Below are 18,718 nucleotides of genomic sequence, written 5' to 3' on the forward strand. Positions count from 1 at the left end.
CAAGAGCATTTAATCACTCTTGCTGCGCTGTTGTTCCATTCCCCACCTTGAGAACAGGTGTCTGTCCCCATTCGTGCTGCAGCCCCCCGGCCCCTTTGAAGATTACTTTATCAGTCTTCAGTCTAATACAGGACTGAGCCACACCAGGCACGAGGGCAATGCTTGCTGAACCAACATCAGTTAATCTATCAGGAAGTCACAAGCTGGTGGCAAGGACAGAGAGGTTGAGAAACCCTTGGAGGAGGACGAAGGAGAGCCCAGAGATCGCAGAGAAGCATTGCTTCAGCAGCTTTGCCAGTTAAACCAAAGTGAGTCCGCTGAGTACGGCCCCTGTGTCTGAGCTGTTCTTGGAGACACTTCGTGATTCACACCCAAATCACACAAGATTAAAGAAAATACTGGATAAAATCAAGCCAAACATTAAGTTCAGGGGAAAGATTTTATAGGACAAATTAGAAAAATATTGGTATTGTGCTTCAGAGAAACCCACCTCTTTCCTCTGGCTGAAGGGGCTGAAACAAACTCCATGGCAGATGGAGAGGGAATAGGAGTTATTTTAAGTCAGCCTGCTGTGTCCTCCCCATGCTGGCCACAACCCCACACTCACACTCACCATGCTAATCTGGCAGCCCTGGCCAGAACTAAGGGGATTGTCCATTTGTAATAAGGATTCGATTATATGGCTGGGCTTGGGAGGAGACAAATGGAGTTTGAATGAGGGTTCCCTGCCTGAGCTAGCCAGAGAAGCTGCTAGCAGCTGGCTGTTCCCAGCCATGCCTGAGAGTTCTGGCCAGGGTGGATTTATGCTCCATGAAGACACTGGATTTCCAAGGTAAGTTCACAAGTCATTTACAACCTCCAGAAGAACCTAAAGTAAGTAAAAATGAAACTGGTTTTAGAGGATCCCTTCACTTATTCATCTACTGAGTCCCTACTCTGTGCTGAGGCGGCTGGTGGTTCAGGAAGAAGGAGGGGGAAAGCAGGGGTAAGCGAACAGAGATGAATAAACAACTTGTGCACGCCAGGGCCACGGGTATTCATGCCGGCTGACTCTTACCTATCATTCTTTAGCTACTGTGGCTGCTAGTATTATTCTTATTGCTACCTTTAAAACAAACAAACAAACAACCTTGGTTTCTTCACATGGTAGGATTCACAGAGAACCTCTAGTACAAGTTGTCTACTTGTCTTCTAGACCACAGTTGGCCAAGCTTGCCATAGAACCAAAAAGAAAACTGAGGGTGTATGTACACGATCCCTTCCCAATGTCTATCACAAAAACCTGAATCACCTGAATAATCAAACAGTGTTCTTTAGGTTGCCTCTTGAAGCATCCATTACCACCATGTTCTTCCAACCTTTATAGAAGCTGAGGACAGAACAATAGAAAACAAACACAAACAAGATGTCCAAATAACCACTACTGCCTCTGAGATATTCTGGGGTCTGCTTTTCCGCACCAGGTCCTTTGCTTGCATTATCTCATTTACTCTGACGAGAAGCTACGATCTATGCACTATGGTTATGGCAGGATTACAAGAGAAAAGTGCAGCTCAGAGAACCTGTGTGATTGCCCAAAGTCACACAGCGCGGATGTAGTGGGACTAGGAGTTGAGTTTCACAGTGTGACGCTGGAATTGAGTCCCTTCTACTTTGCTGCATGTTTTGCTCAGAAGGAAAATGCAGAACTCAAGTCAGAGTCAACATACACTTATTGACCACATTCAGATGGGTTAATTCATGTAATGCTTAATGGTTGGTATCACCCTAAACTTCTTCTAAGTATCTGATGGCCTCAGGGTGAGAGACAGATGAAGGGGACAGATGACCAACTGGTCTGATCATTCGTTATGTTCTTGTCATGGATCAGCTGCAACATGGTTCATATGGTTTGGGTTCTCACAAATAGAATATGGGCCATTTGTTTGGGCCACCCCATGTATGGCATGGCCGAAATCCTAGCAACCACCACCACTTTTGTCCCTAGCAACCACCACCACTTTTGTCCCTAGCAACCACTACCACTTTTGGTGTGTCAACAGAAGAACAGCAATGACATGTGTTTACAAGTATCTGTACTCTTAGGAGATGAACAGCATTGATGGGGTTGGTCTGCTTTTCCAAGAGCCTTTCAGCTGCCCTCTCAGTGGCCACAGCTCTGGAGAATGCATTAGATGGACTATTTACAAACACACCATTTGCTTCAGGGCCAGGAGATATAAAAGACTGCTAGGCAAATGTTTGTTGGCAAAGCACTGTGGGACCAGTTCATATTGTGAGTCGACTGTGTGGCAGGCAGCTAATCATTTCCATTGCCACAGAGAGAAGGATGCTACCTTGGTGACTTCTGACATCTGATTCCATTTCATTTTTCCTTTAAATGACAGGCAATGACAAATAGGAAATTAATCCATTTACTGGTAGAAGATTCGGGTTTGATTGTTTCATGGACTCTGTTCCTTTCCAATTTGGAATAAATACACACTAGGAGCCCAAACTCAGACACACAAACTTGTAACTTCTCCTATTTTCAACAAACGAAGCCACCTGGGCAACCTGGAGATGGGTAATGTGCCAAGAGTTTTAAACTTCAATATGTCTTTGGACTTAAATGTCTTTAAAAAGACAGCTGCTTTTTCAATCAGACTTTTCAATAATTCTGAGTTACATTTGGAATTAGCCAACTAGTTAATTCGGTCCTTTTCTGATAAAAAGATTGTTGAAATTGAATATTACCATAAGGCCCATCTTAAAGCACGCATATGGCATCCACATGATGTGGTCATGACTCCATTAATACCAGGGCGATTAGAGCAAAGTTGGATGATGGTGGAGCTCTCACATGCACTGTTTCTAAACAATGATGCAAGTGAGAAGTGAACTGGTCCCCACAATGCTTTGCCAACAAACATTTGCATAGCAGGCACTGCCGCTACTTTCTCATTCTGATGAATGGGAAAAGATGGGTGGGGTGGATGGGTATGTATGCATTTGTGTGTGTGCACATAGGTACGTGTGTGTTTGTTGATTGCTAAAGAAAACGATCTACACTTTCTTAACTTTAAAAAACAGTGTTCACTGCATTACTCTTTATAATTCTATATCTTCTTTAAAAATTAGATAAGTACACACAAACCCAAAGGGATGTCCTTTTTTCAACACACTGCAACCAGTTCAGGGGTGGCAAACAGGTGGCACACTTGTGGCCAATGCCCCAAGGGCAGCCTTGCCCAGGGATGTGGGTTGATGCTCCCATGGGCTGTTTTGGATTTGGCCTAACCCTACTCACTTCAGAGACAGTAAAAATGATACTGAGAGAAAGAAAGTGGTTTACGTATCAGTTCACCAAGCAATGCTACTGGCTACGACATAGGCAGAAAATAGAGAAAAATCTCAGCTGCTTTGATTTAACAAAAAAGCTGTTGAATAGCTTCTATCCACAAGACACTGGGCTTAAGCAATGTAATTTGGGGGCAAATCCCATTGTAATAAATTTCCAGGGATCTTGGGTCTAATTTATTGTGTCAAATTAGACTTGTAGTAAGTGGGTCTAGAGCTGGAGTATGAGTGTCCACGTATTACATAAAGGGACCCATTATGATAGGTTTCATGCTGTCTAGAGTTAAAAAAATTTTCCATATGTTGGCAGATATGAGATAAATAAATAAATGCATATACACATATATGGCTTTATATACAAAAGCATAATGGTAAATATATTTATCCAATATTATTTATATGTGTCCAAATACCAGTTTATAAACTCTATAACAATCTTTACAATGCTATGAATTCAATAGTTTTTTAAAAGTGAAAACTGCAGCAAAGTGTCATCATTGTTGAATTGAAGGAAATCTTTTAAAATCATAAAAGCAGAAATGCAGAAGTACATAATTTCTCTTACCAGCAGCCTGAGTTCTGGATGCGTCAGGATATATCCATTATTCGTGATTGCAAAGGCATAACCGTGAATCCCTAACTGTAAGAGGAAGCAAGAAAGAAACCTTCATTAGCTTGCTCCCTGGTGAATTCACAAAGCATAAAGCAGCCCTGCATTTAGTAATTTACAGCTTTAACTTGTCATTCATAACCCTTATCAGCACAATATTTCATTAAAATGAATGCAAGGCACTGATCCTTGACATTTGGTGGAAATGAAGACCTGTCACAGGATAAGCTCAACAAATAGCACAATTTAAAATGTCACATCCCCACATTGGCATCCAAGGGCTTTATTCTGATTTATTTAAAACAAAAACAATTACTTTTTTTTAACAAGAAAGTGGCTAATGTTTCTGGAAAGACCCTATGTCCAAGCGCACAGAACTTTATCAATGGAGGTGTCTTCTCTCTGCCTGTAATAAGGAAAGAGGGGTCCCCACGCTGCCTCACTTCTAGACTTCCTATAATTCCACGCCCACAGGGGCCATCTCAAATTGGCGCTCCCCTAGGTTGTCATTTTCCATAATTCTTCAAATATAAAGTGTCCCCCTGCCCCAGCCTACGCAGGAGCCTGGCAACCCTTTTCATATCCTTTCGTCTTCAAATTGTGTGGCTGCCTAGCTTTTCCATGCACGCTTCCATCAACACAAAGCCTGGGTAATTTTCTATGCAGAGCCTCACTTAATTTATGTTTTCTGACTACATGGGACTATGGGAAATAGTTTGTGAGCAATGAAATGTTTTATTAGCTTTAAAAAGTATGTAATCAAATTTAACACTGCACTTATTTAAATAATAATCCCGGCTTTTTGACAATATTTCTATTACACAGTTGACTGCACCCATTGGCTACAATAAATTTACCTACAAATCATTCATGTATTAAAACGGCCTCTGGCATAAAACCCATACGGATCTGTCTCTCTGAAGAAAGAAAATGTAACCCAGTTTTGCCAGAGCAGTGAAAGCGGAGAAGAAAAAAGAAATTCTCTATTTTTTTCCTGAGGAGTTATTTCACAGTTCTGAGCCCCACTGTTAATTTTCTTTAAATTCTCTGCCACTCACATTCTTCAATATGATACTATTAAATGATCCAGACAACAGAGTTTACAAAGCAGGAATGACCCTGTCTGCTTGTTAGCTTAATGTCAAGGTGATGTGAAATTAACTTCAGAGAATTTAACACTGGCAATTAAAAGTTTCCGTTGCATTACATAAAGCAAATATGCACATGGTAGTCAAGGGCAACAGACGTCTTCTCCTGGAGTTACCTTGCACAGCAAATCTTAATAAGATTCTACTTGACTCTAATGATAAAAGTATATTTCATTATGCTGTGAAAGATAAACCAGAGATTTCCTATCCTTTGAGATGTATATCGTCTCTTTCATCTTGTCTCTTGGAAAAATGTCAGACACAGTCAACACTGCATTAATCACCATTATTATGTTTCAGTTTCAGATGGACTGGAGGGGTCAAAAAAAAATCTTGAGAGTGTGGCTTTTTCCATTAAAGGCAAAAATTATATTTGATTGGGAATTCAAACTCAAAATTAAACAAAACAAATAATATTTTATAGTCAGCTCATGTATTCAGCACCTTCCAATGTACATTACTTTGGTTCTTCTTATTTTGCTTGTGAGAAGCAATACTCAAAAGAAGGCAGGACTCCTCTTAATGCCTGTACTCTTCTTTTATAGTACTTATCAAAATTATAATAATCAATTATTTGTGGGGTTGAGTATAAGTAATCAGGACTTTTGATTATTTCATGCCTGCCTCCCCTACCAGAATGTAAGTTTCATGAGGGCAAAGGTCCTATCATGTGGTTAAAAATATATGGCGGTGTAGTTGGGATAGAGAGATGAGAAGGGAAAGAAGAAAGTGAAAAAGGTGGAAGTAGGGAAACAATAAAAGAAACTGCATTTAGTGCAGATTCTACTTAGCTTAGCTAAACTCTCCGCTTCCTCCCCCAGAATGCAGAAGCTGAGCTCATCTCATCCCAATGTCCTGCATTCATTAACCAAGTGCCATCTCTGTTTCCTTACTGCCTCTTCATGCCTTAACCCACTGCACTCTGCCCTTGCCCTCCCTCCACCACCAAATATGCCATGGAAATACCTTTCTCTACGGTTGCCAGGGGCCTCTTCATTGCCAAACCCTACAGGATTTTCTCCCTCAAATCTTCCTACTTTTCTTAGCCCATTGCTTCCTCTTCCTCGACACTATTCCCTCAGTTTCCAGGTCCCACACTCCTGGGCTTTCTCCTTTTCACAGGATCTTTGTCCTTCGCCCATTCCTCAAGTACTCATTTTCCCTAAGATTCTGTCCCCAGTACCCACTGTCTGCCTTAGCTCTCCTCTCCCTCAATAAGCTACAGTGACCACCTCTGTGCTGTTGCTCCCCAGATCCATGCTCTGGCCTCAGTCTCCCCCTTCAGTGGCAAACCAAGTATCCAACAGGGTAGTGGTCAGCTCTTCTTGACCATCGCTCTGGCACCTCAGACTCACCCAGTCACAGTGGAGTTCTTCTAAAGCTGTTCTTCCTCCTCCTCTCTCTCAGTAGGCGGCACCACCACCCACACAGACTCCCCAGTTAGAAACTACAGCATCAGTAGTATGAAATCCTACTAATGTTTTTCTCCAGGTTTGCTCCAATTCCATCCTGCTACCCAGCTGTACCACTACTATTTTAATTCAATAGATTTCCACAATGGTCCTCACTGCTCTTCCTGCCTCAGAGCTTGACCCCAACAAAACCATCCTCCAGGTTGATCCAAGTCAAAGATAATACTGACCACGTTGCTTTCCTTTGTTAACAGCCACTAACAACCCCTTTCATACGTAAGACAGAGCCACAGGTCTGTTCATCAGGTCTCCCTGGGGTCTGGCCCCTGCCTGAGTACCCAACCCTGCCTCCCTCCACTCACTGCCACTCAAGGCACACAGCAGTAACAATCTCCCTGCAATTTTCTCTCCCAGCCAGACCTTTATTGGTACAGTGCCAGCTACCCAAGGCACCCCTCCTTCTCTCTCCCTGTGGCTAATCCTCACCCATGCTATAAGCTCAGCCTCAGCTCATCTCTTGTAAAAAGGCTCTCCTGACCTGCACTTTGCTTTGTCCTTTCCATACCATCATCACTGTTTACCCTAGCACCTAAAAATGCTACACTTGGCTGGGCACAGTAGCTCATGCCTGTAATCCTAGCAGTTTGAGAGGCTGAGGCAGGTGGATCACCTGAGGTTAGGAGTTCGAGACCAGCCTGACCAACATGGTGAAACCCTGTCTCTACTAAAAATACAAAAATTAGCCAGCCATGGTGGCGGGCACCTGTAATCCCAGCTACTCGGGAGGCTGAGGCAGGAGAATCGCTTGAACCCAGGAGGTGGAGGTTGCACCACTGCACTCTAGTCTGGGTAACAGAATAAGGCTCAAAGAAAAAAAAAAAAAGCTACACTGACTTTTCTGCCTCTCAACCCTACGTAGTTCTCTTTCCTTCCTCTGATTTGTCCTAGAAAGAACTGGAGGTGGTTGGGCGCAGTGGCTTAGGCCTGTAATCTCGGCACTTTGGGAGGCTGAGGAGGGCAGATCACTTCAGGTTGGGGGATCGAGACCAGCATGGTGAAACCCCATCTCTACTAAAAATACAAAAACCAGCCAGGCATGATGGTGGGTGCCTGTAATCCCAGATACTCTGGAGGCTGAGGCAGGAGAATTGCTTGAACCTAGAAGGCAGAGGTTGCAGTGAGCCAAGATCACGCCATGGTACTCTAGCCTGGGTGACAGAGCCAGACCCTGTCTCAAAAAAAAAAAAAAAAAAGAAAGAAAAGAAAAGAAAAAGAAAAAAGAAATAACTGGAGGCAGTACTTCCTCCATCAGAATGAGCTCTTTGTGGGAAAGGGGCCACCTCACTTACCTTTGACTTCTACAGTCCCTAGCACAAGGTCAGGCATGCGGCAGGCATTCAGTTACAGTTTGTGTATTTAAGACATTTGTCACTTTACTCAAATGTTACCTAGCTCATCCTAAAAATTCTAACTAAAGTAAATATTAAAAACGAGTTGAAAAGGAGAAGCCGATTTGCTCCAGGAGATGCACAGCCAGTCCTTCTTAAGGCTGTACCTGAGAAACTCTTCCTGATATTCAGAAACTGGTTAAAATCCTCCCCAGGAAAGCATTCTGAGAAAATAACATCAGAATGTTTTGTGTGTTGGTTGATGGCATATAGCTATATCCTAATGTAGACGTAGGAAGGGCAGCTCTGACCACATCTCAAAATACAACACATTCTGTGGATGAGTCTCTCAAATAATTAAAAGCTTATATGACAAAGTCCAACATTAGTTTCTGGCCACAAATCAATACACTGATGAAATCGCTAATTTTGGTTTTACCCAAAATAGAACCAGTCTTCCTGTCCATTCTAATGTACAGTCCCACGGAGTAATGGAGAACAGATCGGACACAAGGCCTTCCAGCACTTGGGCTTGCCAAAGGGGCCCTGGACCAGAGGCATGTTCTCCTGGAGGCCAGGAGCCACATGGTCCAACAGCCTGGGGAAAGGAGGCACTTCCCTTCCAACTGCAGAGACTGGGCTAATGAAGTGAACCCAATTATAAAATGGCTCGTTATGTTAACAGAGGTCGTGGTGTCTGGAAATTATTGCTGGGGTGTCTGGAATTCTTAATAAAAATTACAGGAAGTCTGATTGCTTGTGGGAAAATCTATGAAGCTAAGGGAGAAAGAAAGAATTCTATCTTCTGGGAAAACCCCAAGAGCCAAGAACTGACTCATCTTTACAAGGTGTTAATCAGGAGGGCAAGGTGTGACCTGAACTCTGTTCCCTGGAGCTCTCCTCTCCTAGACGAGAGAGGCCCATTTGGCCATGGCTGTCCCTGGCTGACACGCACCCCTTTCACAAGGCTCTGTATGGGAACCAGAGGGAAGGATGCCTTAGGCTAACTTATGCCATATCTACGTCTCTGGTTCCCAGCTTGACCCTTGGAAAAGCACAAAACACATATGCCTGCATTTCAAGCACTGCTGGTTAATTTTCTATAGCTGATCTTCTTCCTCTATTCCCTTGTTATGCTTTGTTTCCTTCATCTGTTATTAGCAGAATGAAGTTGAGAAAGTTATTTCAAGCATCCTTAAGTAAAAATGAGGCCAAATGGTCCCTACTTCATGGGAATGTAATAAGAATTCAATAGGAATAATGCATATAAAGTACTTTGGATGACACCAACCACATAGTAAGAAGTTCAATAAATGTTTTAGTGTATTTTAGTTCTTATTATGATTTTATTTTAACTATTATTATTATGATTGCCATTGCTCTTTTTGTTCTTGGTAGCATTGTGGTTACAGAGGTTAAAATCATGGCTCTTGGGGCTGGGCGCGGTGGCTCATGCCTGTAATCCTAGCACTTTGGGAGGCCGAGGCGGGTGGATCACAAGGTCAGGAGATCGAGACCATCCTGGCTAACACGGTGAAACCCCGTCTCTACTAAAAATATAAAAAATCAGCCGGGTGTGGTGGCGGGCGCCTGTAGTCCCAGCTACTCGGGAGGCTGAGGCAGGTGAATGGCATGAACCCGGGAGGTGGAGCTTGCAGGGAGCCGAGATCACGCCACTGCACTCCAGCCTGGGTGACAGAGCGAGACTCCCGTCTCAAAAAAAAAAAGAAAAATCATGGCTCTTGGCCAGGTGCAGTGGCTCACACCTGTAATCCCAGCACTTCGGGAGGCCGAGGCAGGTGGATCACGAAGTCAGGAGTTCAAGACCAGCCTGACCAACATGGTGAAACCCCATCTCTACTAAAAGGACAAAAATTAGCCAGGCATGGTGGCGTGCACCTGTAATCCCAGCTACTTAGGAAGCTGAGGCAGGAGAACTGCTTGAAGCCAGGAGGTGGAGGTTGCAGTAAGCTGAGATGGTGCCACTGCACTCCAGCCTGGGCCACAGGGCGAGAGTCCATCTCAAAAAAAAGAAAAAAAAAAGTCATGGTTCTCCTGCTTGCAAGGTATGAGATTTGGCAAGATATTTAAGCTTTCCATGCCTCAGTTTCTTTAACTACAAAATGGGGGTGACTGTAATGTCTACTTAGTAAGCGAGATAATGCCATAAAGAGCTCTGCACATTGCCTGGTAGAGGAAGCTTGGAGAAACGGACACAAAGGATAATTGTTACTGGTTCCTTGTCATGTTCCTTCTTTCTTGATTTATTGGACATGTATCAAGTAGTGGCCCGGTGTTTAGGTTTCTAAATCTCCTCATGTGAAATAAGAGGCTCAAGAATTGTTTGGAAATGTTCTGTACAGGTGAGATGCCTTTTCTGAAACTGAGCCAGCAGTTCTGGACACCTAGGTCTGGCGATTTCATCAAAAGTAAAGTCCACTATCTTTAGGGGCCTGAAAGTCTTCCCTCATCTCCATCTTTGACTTTCAGTTTCTCAGGAACTACAGTTTCCAACATTTGTTATGTGGGTTTGGATCAATGAAATGTCCTTTCATGACTCTGGGAACTTAACTCCAATTATAAAAGCCCTGGTGGATGAAGCTGGGGAAGGAGGGATTGGAGGGACTTGTCCACACCCACCTCATCAATGATGGAGCCAGGAACCTGCAGAGTCAAGCTCCAACCACTGCCTGCCTCCACCTGAGGCCCAGGAAAGCCCAGGTCCCCCTCACAGCAGTGGTGAATCAGGCCCCAGCACATCAGGGAGGGTGGTGCTAAGAAAGAAGCCCCTGGCAGCCAATAATCCTTGATTCCTGGGCTCCCTTTAGATGGAGACAAAGAGAACCCTCGTTTATCTGAGTGGGCCAGAAATGGAGACCAGCTAGCAGGTCAGCTTGGTGCTGGGGGAGGAGGGGGTGGATGTGGTGTTCGCCCCTGTGCAGCCAGCGGAGCCCTTTGTCCAGTGAATCAACCAGATCTGGTGGAGGCCGCTCTCTGATGCCTCTGGCATGCACATGCTCATGCCTACATTCAGAGCACTCTTGGACAGTGCTGTGTGCCTGGGTTGTGCCTCAAGGGCATCCCCCTCCCACTTTTTGATTTGTTTTTCCAAAGAGTCCCCACCAGGAAATAGTTGAGTTTTCTGGATGGGGTATAAGAACTCTCTGGACTATCTTTTTTTTTTTTTTTTTGAGACAGAGTCTCGCTCTGTCGCTCAGGCTGCAGTGCAGTGGTGCAATTTCGGCTCACTACAAGCTCTGCCTCCCAGGTTCACACTATTCTCCTGCCTCAGCCTCCGGAGTAGCTGGGACTACAGGCACCTGCCACCACACCTGGCTAATTTTTTTGTATTTTTAGTAGAGATGGGGTTTCACCATGTTAGCCAGGATGGTCTCGATCTCCTGACCTCGTGATCCACCCGCCTCCGCCTCCCAAAGTGCTGGGATTACAGGCGTGAGTCACCGCACCCGGCCTGGACTATCTTTTTAAAAGGCAAACCAGTCATGTCGATATCCTGTGTGTATCAGAAAAATTCAACGATCACGTCAAAACTTAAGATATGACATTGATTCTTTAAACTAAGAAAAACAGCACATCATTGTAAATAATAATAAAAAAAACCTTTTAAATAACTGTGCAGATGTTACAAAGACAAGCTAACAGGCTGTAATAGTGATGAGCAAAAACATCGCTCCAAAGTAGAGTTTGAAGCCTGAACTTTGTGAAAACAAGGCTGCGGGCATCTCTGTTGCTTTGATTTCAGTGATTAGGTCATTCATTACCTTGTATTTGGGGATGGTCTTCAGAAGTTCTTTCACTGGGACATCTGTGCCAACCACTCCCAGGAGAATGCCCTTCGATCTCTGTCGAAAATAAACATTGAATTATAATAACAGTAAGTTAACTTGGCAAAAGAAATAGAATCTCATGAGAAGTCACATACCGTCTGCCTGGTGCCTTCCCCAAACTGATAGAGATTGAGGATTAACCCATATCTCCAAGAACGGTCTCTTCTATCCCCCACCCTCCACCCAAAATGTTACTGGGTAAAATGAGAGCTTCTCAGGCCAACCATTAACTACTACAGTCTCCAACGCATACTCCTACCAAGATACTATAATAGCTTCCCTCTCCTCTCTTGAAAATTAAACACTGATTTGAAGAAACACAAGAGTTTCAGCAGCTAAGGGCTCTAAACATTCGCCAGTTTCTCTTATGAAAGCTTTTTACAGGAAAGACAGCATGTTAACTGCTTTCTCAATTTACACTGCCATCTGGTGCCCAGGAGAGAGAGTCTAAATAGCAAAAGAAATATATAATAACCCTGACACTTTTACCAACTGAGGACCAAGGTGAAGGAATAGGCCTCTGGAGCCCCATTTTCCAAGGCATGTAGCCATTGTGATTCGCTAAAACTTTCCAGTGTCCGAAAGGCCATTTTTTTTAAGGCTTTATGGTGGGTTGAACAGTGTCGCCCCAAGTTCATGTCCACCCAGAACCTCAGAATATAATGCTATTTGGAAACAGCATCTTTGCATACGTAATTGTTAAGGATCTTGAGATGAAATCATTGCGGATCTAGGGTGGGCTGTAAATCCCATAACTGATTTCCTTACAACAGAGAAGGACACAGAGAGACATTTAAGAGGATCAGGCCACATGAAAACAGAGGCAGAGACTGGAGTGACACTGCCACAAGCCAAGGAATGCCGGGGCCCCCGAGAAGCTGAAAGAGGCAAGGAGAAATTCTTCCCTAGAACCTTCCGAGGGAGCATGGCCCTGCTGACATCTTGATTTCAGACTTCCAGGCTCTAGAACTGTGAGAGGAGAAATTTCTATTTTTTTAAGCCACCCAGTTTGTGGCACTTCATTCCTAACAGCCCTAGGAAACTAATAAAAGGCTGGTAACTATAAATGAGAGTGGTCAGTGCACCATCATCAGGGATGGTCTCTGGGGCTTTTCCTCCTCTGGTCCTCTAATACTTAAACTTTGGAAAGGTGTTGCGAACTCTAAAATGATGCCAGCCTGGGTTCCTCTCGTCTGTTTTTGATTTGGTGACTCTAACAGCAAGATCAAACCATAAGGAAAAAATGAATACATCCTATGCTTAAAAATCAAAAGTCACCAGAGCTGGAGTCAGAGGGGGTCTGAGAAAACCACCCTCCTAGCATCAAGCAGGAAGCTCAGCCGCTGTACTCACGGTTTCATTCTGCTTACTAAACACAGGCATGGCTACAGTGGTCATCAGGACGGGGCCCTGATCATCAGTCAGCTGGATGGAAGAGAAAAGCCAGTTACAGGGGAACGGTCTGGAAACCACAGTTCTGGAGGCCACCCCCTTGACAATCATGTCCTTTCTAGACCAGGGGCTGTTGAGATGGACCATTGCCCACCCAAGCCTTTAGTGGAGCGGGGAGCAAAATGTGTCTCCTGGATTTGCAGAGGACAGTCCCAGCCCCCGGCTGGGGAAACAAATCAGTTGTCTTTAGTCACTCCAGCAGATCTGTTCTCTGCTTTTAGCCACTTTGGTTCAAACAGAACCTTGTTTGGATCTTCCTGATTCATTTTATTTTATTAGCACAGGTTTATTTTACTATTTTACCTCCCAGACACTTATGTTTCATAAGAGTGCTTCTCCTTAATCTAAATATTGAGGGTCAGAAAGCATGCGCATAAAGGGTCTGGTGAGTTGCCCCTGCTAAAAACGACAGAATCTGGAAGCATTTATTTTCCCCAAGGTAGCCAGTCAAGGCTGTTTTACCTCTCTGGGTCTCTGAATGCCAGTCCCAGATGGAAAACAAATAAAACAAAAACAAAATTAAATAATAACTTTATCATCTGACTTCTAAAATCATGATGAAGAAGGTAATCATTTCTCTTATAAGAATGACCCTTGAGGACAGGTGTGGTGGCTCACGCCTGTAATCCCAGCACTTTGGGAGGCCGAGGTGGGCGGATCACAATGTCAGGAAACCAAGACCATCCTGGCTAACATGGTGAAACCCCATCTCTACTAAAAATACAAAAAATTAGCCAGGTGTGGTGGCAGGTGCCTGTAGTCCCAGCTACTTGGGAGGCTGAGGCAGGAGAATGGCTTGAACCTGGGAGGCAGAGCTTGCAGTGAGCCAAGATAGCGCCACTGCACTCCAGCCTGGGTGACAGAGTGAGACTCCCTCTCAAAAAAAAAAAAAAGAAAAGAAAAAAAGAAAAAAAAAATGGCCCTTGAAATACAGCATGTGATCCAAGTCTGTAAACCTCTCAGTTGGGTTACAGACACACAGAGACACACCACTGTACCTGCTTTTCACACAGTGTTGGGAGATAGGCAGGAACCCCTACTCTATCCCAAACAAATAGGGAGACAGACTCTTGGAACATGGTAGGCTTTGGCCCGAGACAAATCTGGTTCTAAATCTCAGCTCTGAATCTTTCCTAACTGCACTAGTGAAGTCTCCACGTGCTCATATGAAATAACACCCACTATTCCCCAGCACTGTTGCCATGAAGACAAAATAGAAAACTGCCCAGCATGGTACCTGGCATATGGAAGTGCTCAAAGGATGCCAGCTTTTCCCTGCCTTCAAGGTCACACAGCTAGTAAGTAGCAGAGTCCAAAATGAGATTAAGGCTGAGGCACTGCTGACAGGCACCAAAATTGACCAGGCAAGTCCTTCTGGCTTCACAGCCTGTTCAAGCCTCAAGTGAAGCAATCTGTAAACTAGAATCCACTATCTTCAATCTAGCATGTTTTCTGATATATGGACACTTCTCTTCCATAGCTTTAGTTCCATAGAATAATCAGGCATTGCTCCCTCAATCTACTTGGAAAGAGGCATTATAAAGAGAAGATCCTAAAATCTAAGCGTCTGAGGCCCCCATTGACTGGCTGGTCTCTTGAGTAAAGGTCATTAAACTTAGTCTTTCTTTTGCCTTGTTCTTCTAATAGATTATTAGAGCTGTGGGGTGTCACTACTTACAATGTAGTACCCAGGACAGCAGCACCTGTAGCACCTAAGTGCTTGTTAGAAATAGTCTCAGGCCCCATTCCAAACACTCTGAATGTGAATAATTATTTTAATTATTCATATATATATTAAAATGCAAGAAGCATTGGTATAGGGCAATCCTTTCCACTTCATTTCCATCAATAATCATGACAGCTAAACAGAAGCTGGCAGGTGTTGGAAAAAAACTCCCAACAGGGGTGGAGGGGGCTATGCTTTTATTAGTTTTACATAGATATCAAGATAGGCCTTTATTCCTCCATGACAAGTAAAATGAAGCAAGAATCTCCTGGTCTATCTAGGACTGGGAACTCATGGTGACATGGTTAATTTTATGTGTCAACTTGGCTAGGCCATCATGCTCACTTGTTTGAGCAACTACCAGTCTAGATGTTGCTGGGAAGGTGTTTTTTAGATGTGACTAACATTTTAATCAGTAGTAAAGCAGATTTAATCAGTAGTAAAGCAGATTATCCTCCATAATGTGGGTGGGTCTCATCCAGTCCATTGAAGGCCTTAAGGGAAAAGACAAGGCCCCCCTCAAAAGAAGGAATTCTGCTTGTAGACTGCCTTCAAACTCAAGACTGCAACATCAACTCTTGCTGCAATTTCCAGCATGCCAGACTGCCTGCCTTGCAGATTTCAGACTTGCCAGCCCCACAACTGTGTAACCCAATTCCTTAAACTAAATTCCTCCCCACCCTATCTGTATAGCCTATCTCTAGCTCTACAGGCTATCTCTAGAGAACCATGACTAATAATATACATGGTAATCACGTAAGTGATTATTTCGGGCATCCTAATTTGGGTGTAAGAATATGTAAACTAATTTAATTCATCAATATAATAACCACAACATATTAACTATGAGATGATGCTGACAGTTAGTGTTGCCATGAACCAAGTCAACCAGCATATACAGTCTATAACAGTTTTTGGAAACATGGTTCTAACATCTTGCTTAAAATACTCAAAGCATACTGTGGCCACCATTGGAAACCTGCAAGGCCATTTTCAAAGGCAGAACCAGCCCATGGTAAATAGTTCTCTTAGAATTAGAGGTCTTCCCATATTCTGACTCCTTGATTAATCGTTAATGCTATAAAGAAAACTGATTTGAGCTGATCCATAACCCTGGACAACTTCCACTTTGCAACTCAAATCAAATTTCAAGCAGTGCCAACATGTATCATGGATGAAATAAAAACATACCATTGACAATAATGAGAAATGAAGACTTTTTCTTGCAACCAGGAAAAATCAGTTATAAATTACTAGTAATTGTCTTGGCACAAAGACAAGATTATGTGAAACTAACTTCAAAATATTGAGCCAGAATATAGTATCAACTTCACTCAGGAGCTAATTCCAAATGTAATTACTGCATCATTACTTTAAAAAAGAAACCCATAATATTGCATTTGTACTGAAACCATTCATTTGTAACCAGCCCCAGGTAAACAAAGGAAATGCAGTGAGTTCAGTCTAGCAACAGTTCACATGTGGGCCAATGATCTCATGGACTTCTCCTAGGGGCAGTTCTGGCCCCAATTTGAACTAGCTTGGCCAGAACCCTAACCCGCAGGCTTTCCTATGTATACGAGTTCATCATTATGGCAACAAGGGCTGGCAGGAACACAGAAATACCATTTGTGGAAAATTAAGACTCTCTTCTGCACCCATGGGCTCCATCATTCCCAGTGCCCACAGGTCTGGACTCTGTGAATCTTAAACATTTCATGGAGAAACACATCAATTTGCAAGGTCATTTGCACTGTAAGCACTTTATGATTGAAAGGCATTCTATATTCTTGCCATAGGAAATAGCAGTCAATGGCAAATTTTTTTTTTCCAGACCACCAAGCAGAAGTTACGTAGCCAACTATGGCCAGAAACCCTCTGTCCCCCAACACGCTAGGGGGTCCCTGCTTTTCTGTGGCCCCCCAACCTGTAGCTGCTACTGAGGCAAGGGTGCTGCTTATGATTCATACATGTGGCTTCCAAGAAAAACGCAGACGTAGAGTCAACATTCATTTTCCAAGAGGTAGGAGCAGGAGATGGGGGTCACCATGGTCCATCTGGGCAAAATCCCATTAACTTAAGTCCAAGTGGGAATCTTAAAATGAACTGCTGTGCAATTACACTTGCCCAGGCTTTGAGCAAGCCTCTGAAATCTGTGGTTGTGGTGCTCTGTTGTATAATAAGTGTATATTATTCCATATCCTTCATTTCCCATGCTACATAATGGGGACCATTCGGGTATCAAAGAAAATGATGAATAATAATACTGAACATCTGGTTTATAAAACACAAACTTGCTCAACAGATTGACTGCTTCCTGTCAGTTTCCCAAGTTAATCATGCACGTAGGCTCATATGAATATGCATTTCAACTCATGTGCAAGGTCCATGCGGCCATGCCAGGCCTACTCCTTAATACTTGATTAGTTCCCCACTGATGGCACCAGTTGGTAACATGGCTAGCCCTAGGGCATGACCCCAGAGAGCATAACAACACAAGACTTGTGATCCATCCATTTTGCTGCTGGCCTAGTCACCTACTCATTGATTTCCTTAATAAACACTCCTTGAGCATCAGCTATGTGCCAGGTTCCATACCATGTGCTGGGAAGACAACTAGGAATAAGGCATGGGTCTTATCCCCAAGGAGTCTTAAGTCTGCTAAGGGAGAAAGAAAAGCTAACATGGCAGAGGAAGAACTGGCTGGGGATGGCATGCTGGCTCTCATTCGGTGAGCAAAGAGGCTCTCTTTTCCAGGTCTAGCATGAACTAAAGTGAAAATGCCTGGTGTTTATCAATATCTGTCAGGGTTTATACGACAGATTCAGAATGCTTCCTGAAAGCCAGTCTAATAAAAGCAGGAGAAAGTAGTCTGCCGCAGAGTGATTTCATTCCATTGCTTTATACTTAAGGATATTGGTAAATGGAATAATGCAGGTGTAGACATCTTGTGAACTGCCTGGCACCTTTCTTTTCCTTCTTCCGCAGGTATCACCCACTTCCTTTAGGAAGGTCCTCTTCATCCCATCCAGCCACAAGGTTTCTTAGCAGTCAAGCTCTCCCATCCTGAGTGTGGGGATGGACAGCCAACCCAGGCTGTGTTAACCAGAGCACTTCAGACACAGAAGTGTGCACACACACACTCTGCCCGAGCTGCACTGGTAAGTTTATTAACTAGGCATGTAGTTCAGGCTAGACTACCTGAGATGTTTTTCTTTTTCCAACCTGGGGCAAATGGGGAAGACTCGCTACTCTCCTTTGTGAATGGCTATAAGAACGTCAGCTTGACAGACGTGTCCCCTTGCCACAGAGAGGTGATGAGACTGAATAAAATAAACTCACAGAGAGGAGGAGAGATGAGTGTGTGTGTGTGTGTGTGTGTGTGTGTGCTGTACGTATGATGGAGAAGAGAGAGAGAAAAAGGGAGGGAGGGAATAAAAGAGGGAAAGGGCGGGAGGGTACCAGTCCCTGAATGCCTTCATGCCCAAGATCAATTCCACCAATGCCCTTTTCCATTATTGGGTTGCTTGAGCCAGTAAGTTTTCTCTTTTAGCTCCAATGAGCATGAAATGGATTTGTAACTCTTAAAAGTGCCAATTTGGGCCATAAATGACCTAGGCAGCTCTAGATACCCACTGAGGTGGTCCCAAGTGCCACGTACAATCCACACAAAGGAGAAATTTCTGAGGCCAAAAAGGCCAAAGGCAAAAGGGTGCCAACATTCCCAAGATGGGTGGTTGCATATCTTTCCCACAAGGGAAGAAATTTAGGTACCTGCAAAGTACCCAAATACTG

General features: G+C 43.7%; 1 protein-coding gene across 4 annotated transcripts in view; it reads right to left on the bottom strand.

Moving 5' to 3' along the window:
* Positions 1 to 18,718, bottom strand: part of CACNA2D3 (calcium voltage-gated channel auxiliary subunit alpha2delta 3) — a 962,218-nt gene that overhangs the window by 239,421 nt on the left and 704,079 nt on the right. For all 4 annotated transcript variants that reach the window (XR_004029736.1, XR_004029737.1, XM_030811589.1 and 1 more), the window contains 3 exons: positions 13,099 to 13,170; positions 11,680 to 11,760; positions 3,905 to 3,979 (listed from right to left, as the gene is read on the bottom strand). Coding sequence is in view for 2 of the 4 variants with exons in the window: in XM_030811589.1 (XP_030667449.1) it covers positions 3,905 to 3,979; positions 11,680 to 11,760; positions 13,099 to 13,170 (228 nt within the window). In the remaining 2 variants the exon portion in view is untranslated. The remainder of the gene's footprint in view (positions 1 to 3,904; positions 3,980 to 11,679; positions 11,761 to 13,098; positions 13,171 to 18,718) is intronic.

The sequence above is a fragment of the Nomascus leucogenys genome, chromosome 4 (assembly GCF_006542625.1).
Source record: "Nomascus leucogenys isolate Asia chromosome 4, Asia_NLE_v1, whole genome shotgun sequence".
Classification (NCBI taxonomy): Eukaryota; Metazoa; Chordata; class Mammalia; order Primates; family Hylobatidae; genus Nomascus; species Nomascus leucogenys.